We start from the raw sequence: 20,305 nt of genomic DNA on the forward strand, positions 1-20,305 counted from the left end.
ACTGTTGTAAACTTCAATCTCTACAATTCCAAATCTGGGGGAATGTGTGGGCGGAGTTTCCCATCATGCCTTTGAGCGACGTGTTTAGATGCGTTTAGTTGTGTTGGGATGCTGTCTGTTATGCAGCGATCCCTGCTGGGGTTCTTTTGCTCATGTTTCTGGTGAATTGTTGGGGTTTGGATGTGAGAAGCATCATGATGAGTGAAGTTATCCACTGAGTTAGTTTCCACCTGTAACTTTAGATGCTCCTAAAGGACACATAGTGCAAATTCTTCATCAGTATAAATTGCCTTACTATGAGGTTGACTCTCTGGTTTGTTCTTGCCAAAGGAGACCCACATTGCCACAGATTTTTAAGAGTCACTGCAGTTGTTCAGGTAAAGTCACTCTGCAACTTGGTTGGAGATCTTGTTGTTTTTGCCAATAAAGAAAAATCATATTTACTGTACAACTCCTCAATAGCTACTCAGTACTTAAAGTAAACTTTAACTTGAGTAGATTTATAGTGCAGTACTTTTACTTCTACTTAAGTAAATTTTAACCACAGTAATTGTACTTTTACTTGAGTACAATAGTTGTGTAGTGTTTACACCTCTGCCTGATATTATAAATTGATACAGTTAAAGAGATATAATATGAAACATAAAGCATGTAGTATTTAAAATAACATGTTCATGGACTTATTTCATTTTCCTGAAGGTAAATATCCTTCTGACAACCACTCCTCTTTGAAGAGTACTATTCCCACTACCAGCTACTTTATAATATACATTTTAAGAAGAAAATACATTATTTCATGATTTTATTTAGATTCAGTGTAATCGTGTTGCATGAAACAGTCAAATATAATGATACAGACACTGGCAAACAGCTCCCCAGGCAGTTAAATTCAACTAAAATGAACTCATTGTCCTCAATGATAGTTGTGGCCCTGGATATAATCATTCATATCAGTTAGAGTTGTGCATTTATTATTGGGCTGTTTAAAGGTTAGCTGTGAAATTGTAAAAGATACATTCCTTTAAAAAAAACATGGCAACCAATATGATTTGAGGACCAGCAACACATAAAATCAAATGACTGTTTGGTTAACTGTAACTTGATGTAATGGCCTGTTGTCAGTAGTTGAGTGTACTCTGTGGATTTATATATTATTCACCTTAATGATAACTCAGTGACTCCACAGTCTTGAGTTTGATCCTCATTGATGCCCCGTGGCCTCGCTGGCCTCCATACTGGTGCTTTTATTTACTGGGCTGTTGGCAGAAGTATCTTTCTCCGAGAAAGAAGCTCCATTCTCTGTCCAAGCTAAATCAATATCCCATTATAGTGCTTCAGAGGGAAATAGCTTAGAGGAAAGAAAGAGAAATAACCTCGTATATTACTGCAACGCCTCTCCTGGGGATGTGTCTTTCTGCTCCTCTGATCTGTGGTGAAGTTAGGGTGAAATAGTTGGAAATGGGAACTGTTGAATTTAGAGAATATGGAGGACCCAAACAACAAAGAGGAAATAATATTAACAAAAATAAACTGCAGATGGCTGAAAGGAAGTCCCTGAAATAATCTGACAGTGTGCTGTTTTAAAAGAATATCTGCTTGATATGAGACACAGAGAGAGGAAGAAAAATGAAGAGAAGGGAAAAAGAAGAGAAGAAGAGATTATAGAAGGTGATGAAGGAAAAATCCATGCAACACATTTCAATGTTTTTATGGGCGTTTTTTAATTGAAACCAGCTTCACTGATAACAAACATGCAATATCACTGTACAAGCCAACACCACAGATAAGTGTTACTCATTCAGGTCCTGACAGTGTCAAGGATTAGCCTGCACACACACAAACACGCACGCACACTTTCAGATGTTGTACAGAGATAAACACGCTCTACATCTTTTGCTCATCGACGTACAAACAAACACACACACACGTTCACGTACGCACAGTCATATTTACATATCACAGTGAATGATGGTTAAAAACGATGCGGGGAGGAGGATTACACTGTTCTCTCCCGGTGCGACCACAGATGAGGATGGCAGCACAGCTCCAGTGATAGCGAGTGTCTGTGTCTGACTGAGGCGGGATAAGGAGTGAGATGATGACAGTGAGGATGTGAGTAGAAAACGAGACCTTTTATCAGCGGCCTGACATCTCGGCGACAGGCTGGCGTCACTTTAGAAACAAGACTTGTAATATAAAAGAAAACAGGCCTGCTCACTCAGTCTGTGCTACATTTAAATGCATGGTGTAATTACAGTATCATAAATACAGGGCTTCATAAAGAGGGTTGGGGTATTGCTTGAATGATAGAACAACTGTCTGCCAATGCGCTTTAAGAAATGTAAAACAAATCCCAACAAAAACAGAACAAAATAAAACAAAACAAAGGCCACACTACCAAAAAAATAAACCTTCAATTCCAATAAATAAATAAATACTTTAAAACGTCATACAAAATGCTGACTTTACCCTTTTTTCCAACATTTAATGGAAGTTCTGTCTACAAATGTAAGATAATAAATATATTTAGTATTTTCAGTAACAGTTAGGTTTAAGTGGGTTTATTTGGGATATCTCTTATATCTTTAAGCAAAAACTGGATTATAAACAGTAGGAAAGATCTCTGCAGAAACTCTATTTAATACTGCTCATATCACAATGGTTACGACACGATAAAATACTGCAAATTATCAAAACTGTACAGAAAAACTTACAAGTTTCTCTAAAATACATTTTCACTGTTAGTGTGTGAGAAGAGAAAGAGAGAGAGCTCGTCTCCGTTCGACCAGCGGAGCAGCACAACAGACCACACAACAGTCAGTACCGGTCGAAAGTAAAGCCACTCTGCTGATTGTTCTGCAATCGGCTGCTCTGGTCTGGAGCACAGTGCTGGGCTCCAGGGTCCCTCCACCTCATCAGCAGCTTGCACCACCCTCAAAGCTCCAGCTGATGGCTGCTGTAAGTCTACACTGAGCTGGAGAAAAAAGGACTGCAGCAGGACGTCCGGTTAGTTTCTCACAGTCCATATTTCTCGTTCCAAAGATTTAAAATGGTAGACTTTTTTTTCTTCTTTTCTCTGTTCTGTGTTCTTGAAATGTTTTTTAGATATTCCTCTTGCTAATCTACGTCACGGTTACAGATGTGAGTGTTAGTGTCTTGCCACCAAGTGGTGGGGTGATTTGGCTGGGTGAGGGCACTGCCACCCTGGTTGTGTGTATGCGAGTGTTTTATTTTTAGTGTAAAGGAGGGCAGCTCAGGGGCCAGCAGGTCAGCGGTGGCGATAGTGTCTCATGAGGGGGACGATGCAGGAAGGAGGTCCAGACAGCTTAAGGAAGGGGTGCTGGAGGAGTTCCTGAGCGGTGGCTCTCTGAGACGGCTCCCTCACCAGCATGAGGTCCAGGAAGGAGCGCAGCACTGATGACACCTGAGGACATAAAGCGGGGGGGGGGGGTTAGAAATGTGAGGCCCCAGCCCATTCAGCTAAAAGCAACCAAAGACAGTGAACAAAAAAATTTTAAATACAGTATATTTTATCCTTTCTTTTTTCCATGAACTGTTTTCTGCCTTTCCATGCTTTATTCACAGAGGAGGACAGTGGATAGAGTTGGAAACAGTGTGGGGAATGACATTTGGGAAGGGAGTCACAGCCCAGACTTGAACACAGAGCTGCTATAATAGCTGCTAGCATGCTAGCACAGTATTTAAATGTGTTCTTTGCAATTTGCGGAGTGCATCAATAAAGCTGAACGTTTTTGTGTTACCTCACATGCATGGAGAAAGGTAGCACTAACTGTACTTACAAAAATTTCCTGTAAAATTCCCAAAATTTGGGGCACAGATGGCCTAGTGGTTCAGATGAGCCCTATGTATGCAGACAGGCATGTGGCTCTTTCAACACGTCATTCCCCACTCTCTCATCCCTGTTTCCAACTCTAGTCACAGTTCTTTCTCTCCAATAAAGGCAAAAAAGCCCCAAAATAAACTTTAAAGATAATTCCAAAATTTAAGGTAAGCTGCTTCAAGGAATGAATGAATTTTTCACCTCGTCATTACTCAGAAGTTTCCTGAGAGGCCTGGTAAATTTTCAACATAGGTGAGACTCAAGTGATGTAAGAAAGCTACATGCTGGCTATTTAATTAACATAACTAAATAAGCCAATGAAGCTAAGTTAGCTTTAGCAACGTGAGCTTTAGCAAACATAGCTTACGACGTAGATGTGACGTAGATGTGTAGCTTCGGCTACACTGCTGCTTTGTGGTTTTAGCTTTTGCTACATTAGCAATGTAGCAATGTATCTAAGTACCTCTGTTAGCTACATAGATAATGGAGCTATGCAGATAAGGGAGCTACGCTTTAAAATGATGTTTCTTCCTTCTGTGCCCTCCATACAACATGAATCTTTCTCACCTTGTGTGACTCTTTTAGCCGCGGTGGCAGGTTGTCTCGTATCCTCCTCATGGCCTGCAGAGGGGGTTCATTAAAGTATGGGGGCTCTCCATCCACCATCTCGATCACCATGATGCCTAAAGACCAAATATCCACCTGGAAACACACCGAATAAACATTCTTATTTGCTTTCAAAGCTGAAGTCAGCAAAAATCCTAACAAACGTATACTAGCAACTCCTTGAGGCTCGAGAAAACAATCCATTTGTGTGTCATCCTCACCTCGGTCCCATAAGGTAGTCTAGAAATGACCTCTGGTGCCATCCAATAGGGCGTCCCCACAAGGGACTTTCTCTTGGGCACCTCTTTGGAAACTTGGGCACAAAAGCCGAAGTCTGAAAGCTTGATCTGTGAACACAAACATACACATAATGCTGCGCTCAGGTAACAGTTTCTGTCATGCAGTTGTGAGATGGACTTACAGTCAGGTCAGTAACAGTTCAGATCATCTGTGTTTGATGCACTGACCCATTGTGATGAAGAGCTCTCATAGAAGACACTAATCTCCTCTATTAGTGGTTAATCATTCTTTAATTAATCACACCCTATCAGCTCGTTAGGAGGCGTTAGGCAGGATTTAATTACTGGGGCACGAGTGGTAATTGATGATGATGAGTTACAGGCACTGGATGGTGATGGGTGGCAGGAGTGGCACCCAAGAAGAGGGTCAGTGGGTGTGTGTATTAGACTGAAAACTTCAACGACAGCAACAAACATGGAAGTATTGTCAATACGAGCAGTATGATTCAGGGTTTAATAAAATCCTATGAGTGACCTTCCTCATGATTAAAGAACTTGTATCTGAATGCACATTCACAAACACATTTATTATGTGCACTCACCTTGCCATCACTGGTCAGCAGGATGGAGTCGCTCTTGATGTCGCGGTGGATGACGCCCTGCGTGTGCAGGTAGGACAGAGCCCTCAGCACTGACAGACACACTGTAGCGATCTGTTCCTCATTCATCCTGTGAAGTGAAACACACATAATACACATGAATATGTGTCAGCAATTATGATGGTAGGGGAGGAGCATGAAGATGCAATCTCAACATTAAAAACATTTATCTGGTCAAAACATCTTCTTTTAAAACTTTATGCAGTCTTTATTTGAATGTCTGTGCATTAAGCTACTGTAAGAGAGTTGATTTTATGGCTGAAATAAAGGGACTTAGAGACTTTCTTTTGTCTCTCTTGTTTTATTTTTTTGGAAGAGTTGAGGAAGGTCTATTAATGTTTTCAGAATTTCATATCAAAGAAGAATTTCATACTCAGGCTACTGAAAAACTTAGATTTTCAGTGACTCTGGGTACACGTAGCCTAGTGGTTATGTCAGTATGCCACCTTTGCAGAGGCTAGTGTCCTATGGATTATGGGTAACATTTATGGATTCGTCATGATGCATCAAGACAAGGACAATATGGACTAGATAACCTTCAGATAGAACTTGAGGTATGAATGTGATAACGTGAAGAAAATAAACCCTCTTAGCATACCCAATACATACTGCTTCTCTGTATGTACACATCCGTACAATCCGTGGAGGGTGAAAAATTAGAGACTTATTCTGGTAAATAATGCTACAAAGTAAAGAAGAATTCTGAAATGCAAGTCTTGTTGAAATGTGGCTGTGGGGCGTCTTGGACATGTTGTTGATTATGTCACACTATCAGAGCGTTTGTCATCCCTGATGCTCATATTCAGGCCTGGCTAAAATCTGGCTGATTTTATGTAGTCTGGGATGGCCTTAAGAGATGCTGTCCTCCTATTAGATGTTCAGAGTTCCTAATAGTAGTCTGAACAGGTTTAACAATTGATTCATTCTGTGTCTGTAAAACTTTTAAATGATAAAAAATAAGACAGGATGGGCCGTGCACTATGATTCCTCTTTGCATTACTGTGCTGGTACTACAAGAGACTCCTGCTTTTTATCTTTTAAGATATTTCTGACATGATTAATAAAAAAAACAATGTTTATATTTGATTTACAACTGTCAGCATTAAGAATTAGTGCATTCCTTTTCTTAGAATTGCATTAGTCGCATGCTATATTGCCCTTCTCAGCACACTTTGGCAAAGCCTCAGCTGAGTCTCCCTGCAGCAGCCCTGATGCCAAATAAGTCCATAACAGCGCCTTAATGTCTAATTTTACTTTACAGACTTTACAGCTCAGTGGAGAAGTCAAAGTCATTTGCACCCTGTGTTATCAAGCATGTACTATCATTTCATTTCCCGGCCAATGATAAGTTCCTTTTTCCATGGTTATGTACATGTCAGTATCTTCGATCTACCCCAAGTTCCGAAATTTTCTTTCAAAATAAAAGCAGGTCTTTACCTAGACAGGAAGTCGACTACCCTTAGACAAAAAAAAAAAAAAATCAAAAATGAATCAAATACAGTTTTAAATGCATAATAGTGGTATTTCAAAATGTGGCAAATGGAAGATAAATACAGAGTACCAGGGAATATTGTATGTTGTCTTTTTATGACTGCAGCATGGATGATGAACCACGATAAAGTTAGGGTGTATTTCAGATGCTTTTATGACACAATTTCTTGAAGTGCACTTGGTTGTATTTACAGAATAATACTTATTTTTGTTGCTACATTGTTTTCAAACCTAATTTTCTACTTCCCCAATTTTTTTAGCCTTTAATTTATAAATTTTAAATTTGTATCAACTTCCTGTATTCTGTTAAGTTCATAGATTTATTGTTTATTTTGCCTTTTTGGATTTTGTCTCTCTTCAATGCAGTATAGAAAATCTAAATGTAAGTGAGAGAGCTGTAAGAGAGGACAGCAAGTTTTTAAATGGAGAAATATTAGTAGTAAGTAAAGTGAACTACAATTTTTTTTTAACTTTTTAGTATAGAGATTAATGTGCTTTGAATAAGAAAGATTTCAACTGCACAGAAAGCTTTATTTATTACTAAGAAAAAAAAGTCTGATTTTAAACAAATGTCCTTTTTATTTTTTTTAAATCTCCACAGCTCTTAGTCTATTTTTTAATTTTGTAGAATTACAGCGATTACAGTGAAACTGAGCCAAGATTGAGTAGATATTTCCTGCTGTAGCCTGCAGCGTCTGTAGCTGTGCTGTAAAGGAGGGTCCCAGATGGAGAGTTGGGGCGATGCAGTGCGACTGACTGAACTTAAACTCACAGCTCCAGTGAACATTTAACATCCAGACCCAGCTGGCAAGGGCTTAGCTGTGTGTTTATGTGTGTGCTTATTGCATAAAGATCGTGTGGGGATGGAGACACAGAGAGTCATTTACACATTGTACATGTTACTGCACATTGAAAGTGCACACCGCCATACTTTAACACTCTAGCATACACCTCTCCTCCTCTTATTGCTCAGTTTAAAGGATCCAAGTGTCACTTAACAATCTTGATTATGAGAAACAACCCCTTGGCATGCACACACCTATATATACAGTGCTTAACAAATTTATTAGACCACCCTAACCCTAACCAAAGTAAGGTTTATGCCACAGCTGCCCTAAATTAAATTTTTTATGTTTCTGCAATGGTTAATACACCAACATGTAGTAGCTCTTTAACCCAAATGATATTTTTAATGCTAAAATATAATTATTATTGTTATCCATGAATTTTCAAATTTACTGATTTACAAAAAACTGAAAAAACAGTAAAGCACATTAATATTTCTTGATTAATACGTCAAATTATAGTTATTTACTTGCATTCCTGACCAGAAAAATGAGTTTTAGTGGTTGAATGTTATGCTTGAATAATTTCTGACTTCTCATAGAAGCCCAGTGAGCCGGCTCAAATCTGGGTGAATTCAGTTTGAAATCCCTCACTCCTGTTCAAAATGGTAAAACGTGGAGAGCTTACTGAAAACGAAAGAGTCTGCATTAAAGCCCTTCATGATGCTGGATGGCCTCTGAGACAAATATGACAGGTGGTCTAATAAATTTGTTAAGCACTGTAGATACAGACTGCAGCAGATTTCATTGTCACACATGTTTGCATTTACAATCAAGAGAAATAAATGAGCTTTCTTCTAATGACAAAAACAAAATGACTAACTCAAAGTGAACAAGATAAAGATGTATACAAAAAATATTAATTCAACCCCCCCACAACACACCCCTCCATCACTTTGTCTCATAAACACACACAGAGATGATCACACACCCACTATTAAAAAGAAAACAGGATCACTGAAATAGAAAATTGTTTCAAACACAAAGTGAAAAACAATTTTAATGAGCCTGAAAAGGTTGCCAAGGGGAGCAAAATCACACACGCACCTTCACACATACAAACACACACACAATTACATATGCTTTTGCACTTACATTGGATGAAATCCCTGTGAAGTGTAGCTCATTAACAAACTCTGAAGTATAATTGAAAATTGAACGTGATAGAAATAGTTAAGGTATACAGACGCCCACTCTGGCACTACAGACGCACTTGTATGTGTGTTCATGTTCCTGTGTGTATGTGTGGATGCTGCCAACAACCCAGTGACCTGATGAGGCCTGTGAAGCAGGCAGCCGTTATTTCCACAACAAAAGGCTCAGCAGAAATAGCACATAGGTTACACCTGAACAAATACGGCTGAATTACAGAGAAAAAAACTGGCATATCTATCAAACCATCACCTGGCTATATATGAAGCCTACGATAAAACAGACTTGGCAATTTTTGTGCCTACTTTACAACAAAAATGATATTATATAGGTATCCAGCTCCTTATTTTGTAGAGAAGTCGAACCCAAAGACAAGTTATTTCACCTGAAAACCTATGTACATGTGTATCTATTAGTATTGTTTATCAGTTTGGGTCAAAATGTCAACATTGGAGTAGAAAACATTTATATTCTACATACTGTTAGAACAATGTATGGAGACTCCCCTCTACAGGGTGAAACTGGGCTACTGCAACTGACGCTCTCTACTGGCTGCTCTGGTGGTAGGTGGTGTTTTTGGTGTCAGCTTTTGCCGTCAAGAAGCTCAATATGACCGCCCACTTATGCAACAACCATTACTTTCAGTTGGAAAAGCCAACAGGTAACAGCAAACCACCAATCAGATACATCACTGTGAAGCCCCAGGACTGTGGGTAGTGTAGTTTTTACCGGACATCATGAAGAGAGCATGTTTTCCTTAAAACAAAGGGGATAACAGATGAGTCTTCTAAAGGAGCATATACCATTATTTAAAAATCAGGTGGCTTTTGGTGAGTCTGCCGTGGATGGTTGTGAAATAATGGTTAAATAAATACATCCCTCACAGACTGTATGAAGTTGTGGCTGAAGGGGATAGTGCAAAGGAGTGGATGGGTATATTTTGTCCCCCTCTTCTTCCGTGATGTCCTAAAGGTATTTTTTTTTATATTCCAAGGCAGATACAACCCAGCTGAAACTTTACTCTCTAAATTAGGGGTGTCGAAACCATGTCCATGGGCCCAAATGCTTCTGGTGGTCCATTTCTGATTGGCTCGCAGCAAATTCTTATAAAAAAAATGAATAATGGCCTGCATTAGAACAAGATGCTTGTAGTTGATTGCACTGCCCTTTTATAGTTTGGACACTCACCAACACTGCTGTGATAAATCTGCAAACAAACATTTTGACAAGAAGAATTCCACACTGTTTTTTTCCCAGTCTAAATTGAGACAATAATGTAAGTAGTTAGCTTATTCAAAAATAGATACAAAATCTTGCTTTGTAATGCTCTGATGCAGTATGGCAGCAAATCACAGTACAAATAATGTTCCTTTGCTATCTGCTCTGTCTCCAGGTCTGATCTGCAAAGCATTTTGTGCTATTCATCTTCATACACACAAACTCCCATTAAGTTTGGCAACTTCCTGCAGCCTGATTTTGTCTTGTGTCTGAACGTGGAGATGAGCTGTCAGCTTTTCTCCCCTCTACTCCATGGAGTGTTACTCTCATCCTGACCAGAGGCAAATCCAGTGGTCATGGGCTGCCTGAAATCTGATTGGCCACCCAAAGGTCACTACCTATGATTGGCCATTTGCCTCATAAATCATTAGCAAGTCTTTGAAGCATGTTCACTTTCGGAGCATATCTCAACCTTCATTGGATTGGTTTTACTAACTGAAGCCTAGCATTTGTTCATGCAGGACCTTGCAGTCATACGCCCAGCCATGATCAGCTGACGGCCAACTGATCCTAATTATTGCCTCCCAGCTCCAGCCAATCACTACTCTTTCTCTCAACACAACGTTGTATTTAAATATGTTTTACTTCTCACTAATCCCTGCTGCATTAATTTTGATGCGCGCTGCTGCTGTTGCTGCTGCTGCTGCCGTTGCTGGCAAAGCTCAACCTCCTCCACCCCAGCCTCCTCCTTTATAGCATAAAGCTTGTTGCACCGTCATATTCAGATTCATGCTAGTATGGATTAATTGCTTCTGAAATAATTTTACTGTACGCCATGAGCGCTATCATAAATATATATGGGGGTTTCTAGCTATGTGCTCCCTGGACAATCAAAGCATGCTGTTTTACTAACCCAGGGAACATTTGAGATCTTAAGAAGAGCCTTCTCCACCAAATAAAACTATATATCCATTTCGAAATAAAATGGTTAAATGTATGACAAGAGTCTTTCAGACTGAACTTTACTACTCCAAAGATGAGCCACACCATCCATCTATCATTCTGTATGTGGCCCTCGGTGAAAAAAGTTTGGACATACCTACTTAAAATGATCAAACATGTTTTTTCTTGCCTCCGTGTTAAATCCAACAAAACCAGATTTGTTAAAAAGAGAAAAGATTTACTTTTAAAGAGAGAACATTTGTGCACAATATCCTCTTAAGTGACATTTCCATCCGTACTTCTAAAAGCACAAATGCATACTGAAACTCTTACACAGACACACACTGAACTCACAAACAGACCAACATCTGTGTGGGTGACTGTTCAAAATACTTCACGGTAGCAGCGGTGCTCAGCCTCACCAAAGCGTGTTATTAGCATCCGACACTGTGCAGCGCTAATGCTGACACTCCACACAAATGACTGTAATTAAACACCAAGCACAGAGTAAGCTTAAAACAATGAGGCAGCAGCCCAGAAACACGACACGACAACAGAGAAGCAATTAAGGAAAAGTTGGAGAACAATAATCCTCAAAATATCAAATAGTGGAGTGGATTACAGCCCATCTGCTCATTTCTGCTGCTCATCTTCAAGATGTACTATATGTCTTTGTGAAGTTTCTGATGCGCAATGGAAATCTAATAAGCACATACACTTATACCTTTGCTTGCTAGTTCCTGTCACACCACCACATGTCATGTTACCTCTATTGCCCAGTATTCTGTGATTTTTCCTTTGTCTATCAAAAATGAAGGACATGGGAACACTGCGACATGGAAACTTTATCAGTCGCTGCATTTTATGCACACTTAGACCAAAGAAATTCTCGACAACTGATTTTAAAACATATGCAAATGATGAAAAAAGGACAATTTTCCCCATAACTGCAATTTTTCCTGCCACTCCCCTGACAAACCTGCTGCTGATGTGTAAATGAAGCAGGTAAAATTTACAGAAATTCACTGCTAGAAGTGATAAAGGGTGATGTTGATATCTGACCAGTGGGATTGTCATGCATGTAGTGAAGCTGCCTCCAACTCTTCTCTGTAAGTACAGCATGTTCTTCACCACTCATTCATTGATACTGTAAATGTGTCAAACTGCATGAACCATTGCTGTAAAGACTAAAAATGTCAATAAAGCTTTGGATGCTGTTGCTTTATCAGCTATTTTTTCATTGGTGTTTTAACATCATGTCCTGCCTCCTAAGACACTAAATCTGGACCATTTCAGTGTCAGCTTGTCCTGAATGTTCAAGGGTGCATGTATGAAAAGGTCAAAGTTAAATCCTGGCTGTAACTTTATCAAAACTTGTCATCTTTACGCTTTGGTTTCTAAGACACATCAGCATGGACCAGATTTTGGAGTAACACATCCTTCAAGCCCCTGAAACATCATCCAAGTTCCAGGCTTGCTATAATTAAATCTCTGTAAGGGCTACAAAGACATTAATAGCATTACTTGAATGGCACAAGGGCAAGCTTTAAGAGGAAAAAATGCAAGAGGATAACATTAATGGTTAATTTATTCAATATTTAATAACCTGTGTCACTTCTGGTTGTATACAACAACAGAAAATATATGACAATGGAGGCATAATACCACCTGTTTGCTGTATACAAACCTGGAAGGGTTTTAACAAATATTACACATACAGAGAATAATGACTTATGCTGCCACCAAACTTTGCTTCCACAGTGGATCTTTTTTTGCTTTTTCTTTGCTGCTCTAAAAACTTAAACTCATTGTGATAATTTAGATTGTATGCTTGTAGGAGTCTTGGGTATACCCTCATTCAGATAATACTTTAAAAGTAAGTCTTAGTGGTCTTTATTCAGCTATTAAGTGATTCTGACTTTTTCTTTTACCACACAAGACCTTTGATTTAAGATTTTTGATACTCTTTAGTATGCAACATTCTGTTTCTATAGTTAGGAGAGGTTACCTGGTGTGAGTCACGATGTCTGTGAGAGCCCCGCCCTCAAGAAACTCCATGACCACCCACAGCTCATCTCCCACCAGGTAGCTGTTGTACATGTCAACCACATTCTCATGATGGTAGTCCCTCATGATCACCACCTAAAAAACACAAACAAACAAACAAGAGAGGAAGTGACTGCATCTGTATTTACTTCTTCAGCTTCTATGGATATGAGGTGTTTTATTTGACTATTAAAGAACACAGAGCTACCAGAACTTTAGCATTTTTCTCATACATTCTGTTGAGAAATATTCTAAATATATACATATTCAATTAATTTAATTACTTTATCAATTTAACTAATATAAAAATATTCAAGGGGATTAACTGTAAAAGGGTTAAACTCAGGACTTAATAGGATTACACAAAGCAAATTAGTCCCCAAGAGAACACCCACTGCTTCACATCTGTGTTCACTGTACTGACACACATCAATGCTTTACTTATCTCTCTCTTTTCCTCTCTTCTGTAGACACACAAACATGTATACATAATGACAAACACAGAGCCCAAAATAGAACAGTACAATAATGCCAGATAAGAGTAATCCCAGGGTCGACCTTTACTTAATTTATATTTTTACTTAATTCATTGTCTGCTTGGCAAGAAATCATGAAGTTAGTCAAATATGATTTATTTCAGCAGCAGAGGAAAATGACATAGAGCTCATTTTTCAGTATTTAATACTCCATGAATAGAAGATCCTCTGAATAAATGCATTGCCTTGGGTTTTCTGTTTGAATACAATTATAGATGGAAATGTGTTGCTGATGTGATTGCAGTGTATATGGATATATGTCAGTGGAACAGAGGCAGATTTAATTAGCTTTTTTTCATTAATAACCACATTTCTGCATGCCTGTTGAACAGAAAGATTTATTTGTATGTTGTGGGCACAAAATGACTAATGTTTAAAACTGCTTAATTGCCCCAGCTGCCTTTCCTAAGATATCAACAATTGATGAATAATGTGAGCTCTGACTGATGTAACATTTTGGGTGTGGGCAGCTCTTCTCTTTTTTCGGGGGGGTTTGTTTGGGTCAAAGTGACCTACAGGGACAGAATGACATCCAACAATCAGCCTCTAAAAAAATCAAAAAAGCTCTCTAATGCAAAAAAATAAAAAATTTGAACAAGACAAAATTTGTGTAAACTAAAAATAACCATAGACATTGGTCAGCTGCTGGTGTAAGCATGTTAAATTAAGTTTACTGCAGTATCTGTTAGTCTACACACCTCATTAAAGAGCAGCTCTCTCCTCTGCTGTTTCCTAAGGTCCATCTTCTTCACAGCCACCTGCTTGCCACTGTGTTTCTCGCTGGCAATGCACACGATACCTGTGGAGCCCTCACCGATTTTAATAAAGCTGTCCAGATACTCCCGAGGGTCACCTGTATGCCAACACAAATACAGGTCCATAAAAAGGCTCCAAAACATTTAACCTTTGCATGTCAGTGAAACCTTTTGAGATCATTTCTTTTACCTGGGTTGACAACCAGTTGAAGTGCGGCTCTGAACTGCTCATGGGAGACTCTGGAGGGTTGAGTGTCAGAGCTTGACCCCCAGGAAGGAGGCGGGTAAGCCCCAGGAGGGATGTAGGGTGATGAAGGCTGGGAATAGGCCCCCTGTGTTTGAAACATGCACAAACAATACAGTTTTTCAGGAAATAGAGTTGAGCTTTTTAACATGAACTACAGTGATTCCAAATGAAAAATCTTCTAGAATGCAACATAAAACACCTGCTTTATCAGCTCATGTTAAGTAGGGATTCACTGATTTAACAGCAGCTGATGTCAGCCCTGCTGACAATATCTGGCCAGCAAACTGAACTATATGGACAAAGGTAATCAGCCACCTGACCAGTACACCAGCAGGGACAGTAATGACATTGTATTCAAGTAGATGCACTTTAACATGGACTTGGCCCACTTTTTGCAGCTAAAGCAGTCTCCACTTTTCTCATTTATGAGGCCAGACACTGACGTTGGATGAGAAAAGGTGCTCCATGGGGTTGAGGTCAGCGCTCTGTGGGCCAGTCAGGTTCTTTCACACCATCACACCATGTCTTTATAGTCCTTGCTTTGTGCACTGGGGCACAGTCATGTTGCAGAAAAGGGTCTTTCCCAAACTGTTGCCCAACAGTTGGAAGCATAGCATTGTCCAGAATGTCTTGGTATGCTGAAGCATCTTTGTCCCTGAAGGTTGTATAACATGGCTTGTCAAGCTGGAAAGGGGGTTGGCCTGTTACAACAATTATCTCAAACTCCTCAGGGCTGTTATCCTCTTCGTTGTTGCAAATACACAATTCTACTACATGAAGTTGTTGTTACAGGTTTAACATGCAGAGAATTTATTCAAGTGCATTTAATGAATTAAATTCTGTGTATATCGGTTGTACTTATCAATAAGAAGTTTTTTGTTTATTGATCCATAATCATACTGTACCTGAGGGGTGTACGGTGGGCTGGGCTGGGAGGGTGGGTGGTGATATGGTGAGGGTTTATAATGGTGAAATACAGGAGGGTAGGGCAGGTGTGCTGGAGGGTAACCAGGTGGCTTTGGGTGGCTTGGAGGCTGCTTAAGAGGCCCTCTGGGGTAGGTATCACCGCCTGTAACCTGAGGGCTGCCATCACGTAACGGACGCTCATAGTCACCCTGGAAGAGAGAGAGCATAGTGAAAACTTAATTTTAGTGATGGATCACTACTTGCTTGGTATTGTGTTTGTCCGGTGTTGGCCACATTAATTAAAATGCATGACCACACACAGACTGACAGTAGGAAAATGCTAGCCCCAGTTCCAGGTATGTCTGCAGGTACATTAGCCTCTGTCAGACCTAACAGAGGACATTTAGTCCACGAGACAGGAACCATACATTATCATTACTCCCCACAATGCTCCACAGCTACTCCATTCATCAACCAGGAGCACAGGGAGCATCCAGATCTGGGACACACCTCCTCCTCAGGGCCCTAAAAAGACCTGAGTCTCCTTTAAAGCAGTGAATACTGCCACACAAACAGAGAGCCTGAGAGCAGCGCTAGACTCAGAGAGATCTATTAAAAGCTCAGTTGTATGACTCAGCAGAAATGGTCTGACTCATAACAGTCCTTCACACACAGATGCAGGCGCATACACATGAAAATCTTTGGAAAGAAGTAACTTAGTTTTTTGTAGACAACATATTTTTACTATTTTCAAACATTTCCAGTCAAAACTTCGGTTAAAATTTACTGTAGTAGAAGTGAAATTACTAGTGTATAAATCTACTTAAGTTAAAAAAAAAAATGTTGGTTCTCTTCTGTTTAATTTCAGTGGTGTGCGACATTATAACTTTCCCTAAAATTTCAGTGGTGGAAACCAAACTTGGACCCGTGATAATGTTGCCCTCTAGACTTTCGTCATGCCTACACATACAGAAAAAAAACCATACTCTCCACTATGTGGATGAACAGAGCTGCCTGAATGGACTATTGAAGTCACTGCCTCTTAAAACACTCCAAAGACAGGGGAGCACAGATGGTTGAGTGGTTTAAGGCGCTACCCATGTACGGGGGGCCGGGGTTCGAATCCGGCCTATGGCCCTTTGCCGCATGTCTCTCCCCACCCTCTTCCCTGTTTCTGAATCTATCCACTGTCCTTCCTCTATCAAATAAAGGCATGAAAAGGCCCAAAAATAAAAATCATTAAAAAAAAAAAAAAAAAAAACACTCCAAAGACACTAACCCTGCCAACTTCACCAGTTTTGGACAAGACCTGGTTTAAACTGGTGGGACAACTTTGAAAATCAAATGGTCATTAAAGAGAAACTTTTGCTTGCCCATTTGACTGCAGAAATAAGCAAATTCAAATGGATTCAGGCATCTGAACACATTGCTAATCAGATAGTTGGCAAACCATGATGCTGGTTTGGTCTGATGTGCTAATGTGATGAAGCTCATTTATCAGTAAACTGTGATCTAGAGGTTCAAACACCTTGGATAAATCAATAAAAAGGGGCTACACATTAGGGATTGTAAATGCCTACTCTTGTGATGACTTCAAGCAAAAAGGCTCATCACACAGCAGTAAAGTTGACTAGTCTATGCAGCTACTGCTTAGCAGTGGGTTCTCCTTTTCCACTAGAATCCAAAATGCAGACAATGTCTTAGGCTCAACCTGCAACCCCATTGTTTAATATGGAGTGACATCAATGAACTGCTCCTCTTCTGCAGTGCTGTAATTATACTTTTACTTGTGTAAATTTTAATCAAAGTACTTTTATTTGAACTCAATATTTTTGTACACTTTACACCCCTGCTGACCAATCAGTCCATTATTCACAGTTGTGTTTTACTTTCAGATAAGTATCTCTAAAAGTGACAAAAAGATAAACCATCAATAGTCTACTGTGGACTTAAAAGAAAATAATAAACTCCATGTCAGAAATGATGTTGGATTCAATTAAATTACCTCTGACACACCTCCCCATAAAAGCTCTTTAACTAGCATGTTTTTTTCCATCCATTAATTCTCAAGAGACTGCCTGAGAAGATAATAAAAACTCTTTTTCTTTTCTCTTCCCTATTATTTGTTGCCGATCACTCTTTCTCTCTACACACACACTCCCGAGCATAGACAGGGCAGGAGGAGGAGTCCTGATGTGTTGGGATGGTGTATAATTACATGGTGTGAACTCTTTTAATCAATCACTTTCAGGCAGGTGTAGGAAGGAGGGAGGTAGGGAAGAGGAAAGGGAGGGGGAGGTGTGTAGCTGCTGGGACGGCCCCGTCTTGAGCCCCCCTATCGCTGGCCGGCACCGCTGGCTGGCTGTCAGCCAAGGGTCTCCTGATCCATGTTGGTTAAACGCGCATTAATCTGAGTTTGGCAGGGTAATCAACAACCTAACTCAACTGTGAAATTGAATTCCGCGCTGGAACATCGTTCGGCCGCTTTTATGCTAAGGCTGCAGAAAGGGAAAGTGCCGCAACATCAATTTGTCACCGAGAGCTGCGGCACTGAGCGCGCAATGCCACAAAACAGAGAGGGAGTGTGTGTATGTGTGTGGCCAAGTCTCCATGCGGTCTACTGTTACATCCCCACCGGCTCCAAACAACAGCAGGGAGAAAGAAGGATTTACTTGAGGGGTGTGAGTGGGCTGAATGAGAGAGAGAGAGAAGAAAAGAAAAGGGAAAAAGAGGAGCGAGAGAAGGGGTGGGTTTGTTACAAGGTCCATGAGCCGAGAAGAATAGTGATTCTTAAGCTGCAGGATGACTCCTTGTTTCTCTTTTTTTCTCACTACTTTTACAAAATCTGAAAACATAACAAGACAAATTAGGCTCTGTTCTTTCCTGAGCCAGCCTTTCACTATGGCCTACATCTAATTAAAGATTTTACAGCACAATAGGCAGTGACAGTACACTACAGAAAGCCTGATGGATTTCATATCTTTCAGAATTTTCAGCTATTTAGATGTATATTCAAGCGTCTTAAATCTTTACAGTCACATACAATCTGCACGTTTAGGAAGCAAATATGCATCTGAAGGAAAACGCTGCAGAAAAAGGTGATAATAATAAACAACATGTACAAAAAATGACCTTCTCTAGCATCATTTCTAGTACTGCTACTGTGGCTTTTTTTCTCTGAGTGGCTATTTACTGAGGCATGCAGGTTAAATGGTTTTTCATCAAGGCACCCTGGGATCTACATCAGCAAACCTAGTTTTCCTCTCAGCGACTGGACCTGCTGAGTGTGAAGGAGGGGAGGTGGTGGAGGGCTGTGATAGCAGAATGCACACCTGTATAATGGGCCTAATGGGCCACTCAGGAGAATGAATATAAAGAAATGGTATGAAGATGAGTTATAAAAGGACCACACTTCCTGTGTTTTACTCCATCTGCAGCTGTCTTTTACCCCCCACTACTTTATAACCTTTTTTAACATCTTCTTCTGTAACTGCTGCAGTTCTGTATAATAATGTTGGTTTAAAAGAATCAGCAGGAGAAACCCATACTGGAAACATATGGCTACATTACACAGCCATAATGCATGAGAGGTCTGTTTGCTCTCATCTGTCTGAGTCGTCGTGTTGAGGAATCTCTGGAGTATCTCAACCTCTCCCACTGCTCCACTGGAGCAAATCACAGGCTGCATCAACCTCTGCAAGTGCAAATATACTTACAGTGAGAGGGTTCATACACAATGATAAGGAAGGATAACACTGTCATGACTTGCTTCTGAAATCAAAACACAGTGCATTTAGGAATAAACAGATCTTACTTCAATAAAAGCAAAGTAAAGTCTGATTCTGATTCATTGTGATGTTTTTAGTCAGTAATGTTGTACTGCTAAATACAAATAAACATCAGTCGACGTAACAGCCATGTGTAATTAACCAGTTGGTTGATAGGAAACTAATATTTCTAACGTAATATAAAATCAAAGTGATTCAAAAGATGAGACGATGTTTTCTGATAAAAATGTCATACCTGTATTTAATTTTGATACAATTTTAATTCATATTTTCTAATTCATATCTAAATCTTATTAACACAATTAGATACATTTATGTCAACCTTAAAAGGGTTTTAGTAGTTTAATCTTCAACCTAGATACTCTGCCCTGCCGTCGAAAAATCAAATCTCGCATCCTTAATCATCTCACTGCAGAAAAGTTTTCTGCGTCCTTTCATTCCTGCCATTTGACATTACTGGGTGATATTGACACACAAGTACAGTCTTTTAATGAGCACTGTCTTTCTGTTTTGGATGAAATTGCTCCCTTAAAATCCAGACTGGCCCCTTCGAAAAAGCCACCCCCCTGGTTAAATGATAATATCCGCTCCTTTAAGCGAACATGCCGTAAAGTAGAACGGTTGTGGAAATCCACCCGTCTTTATGTCCACCATCAGCATCTAAAAGAGCTTTTAACTGAATTTAATAGTATGGTTAAGGATGCCAGAGATAAGTATTTTGCAAATCTTGTAACACAGAACAGACATAATCCTACAGTCCTGTTTGAAACTATTAATAATGTTGTCTCTTCTCCATCACCCACCCCACCAATTTCCTCTGATGATGAGTGTGAAAGATTTCTTTCCTTTTTTGTTAGCAAGATCAATGACATCCAAGCACAAATCACTCCATCTTTTTCTTCTGCTGTTCCCTGCCCACCTCACCAAACAATCCTGGACAAGTTCTCTCCCATCTCCCTACAAGATCTAAAGAATCTGGTTAGAACTATGAAAATTTCCTCTAGTCCCTTTGATATACTGCCCACCCAGCTACT

At 39.8% G+C, this 20,305-nt stretch overlaps 1 protein-coding gene across 2 annotated transcripts in view; it reads right to left on the reverse strand.

Annotated features, from left to right (window-relative positions):
- Window positions 1-888: 888 nt before the first annotated feature.
- Window positions 889-20,305, reverse strand: part of pak5 (p21 protein (Cdc42/Rac)-activated kinase 5) — a 78,710-nt gene continuing 59,293 nt past the window's right edge. For both annotated transcript variants that reach the window (XM_041806024.1, XM_041806023.1), the window contains 8 exons: window positions 15,483-15,692; window positions 14,521-14,662; window positions 14,274-14,428; window positions 13,002-13,135; window positions 5,289-5,415; window positions 4,669-4,794; window positions 4,409-4,543; window positions 889-3,424 (listed from right to left, as the gene is read on the reverse strand). In XM_041806024.1, coding sequence (XP_041661958.1) covers window positions 3,269-3,424; window positions 4,409-4,543; window positions 4,669-4,794; window positions 5,289-5,415; window positions 13,002-13,135; window positions 14,274-14,428; window positions 14,521-14,662; window positions 15,483-15,692 — 1,185 coding nt within the window. In that variant the 3' untranslated portion in view covers window positions 889-3,268. The remainder of the gene's footprint in view (window positions 3,425-4,408; window positions 4,544-4,668; window positions 4,795-5,288; window positions 5,416-13,001; window positions 13,136-14,273; window positions 14,429-14,520; window positions 14,663-15,482; window positions 15,693-20,305) is intronic.

Source organism: Cheilinus undulatus, linkage group 14 (genome assembly GCF_018320785.1).
Source record: "Cheilinus undulatus linkage group 14, ASM1832078v1, whole genome shotgun sequence".
NCBI classification, from domain to species: Eukaryota; Metazoa; Chordata; class Actinopteri; order Labriformes; family Labridae; genus Cheilinus; species Cheilinus undulatus.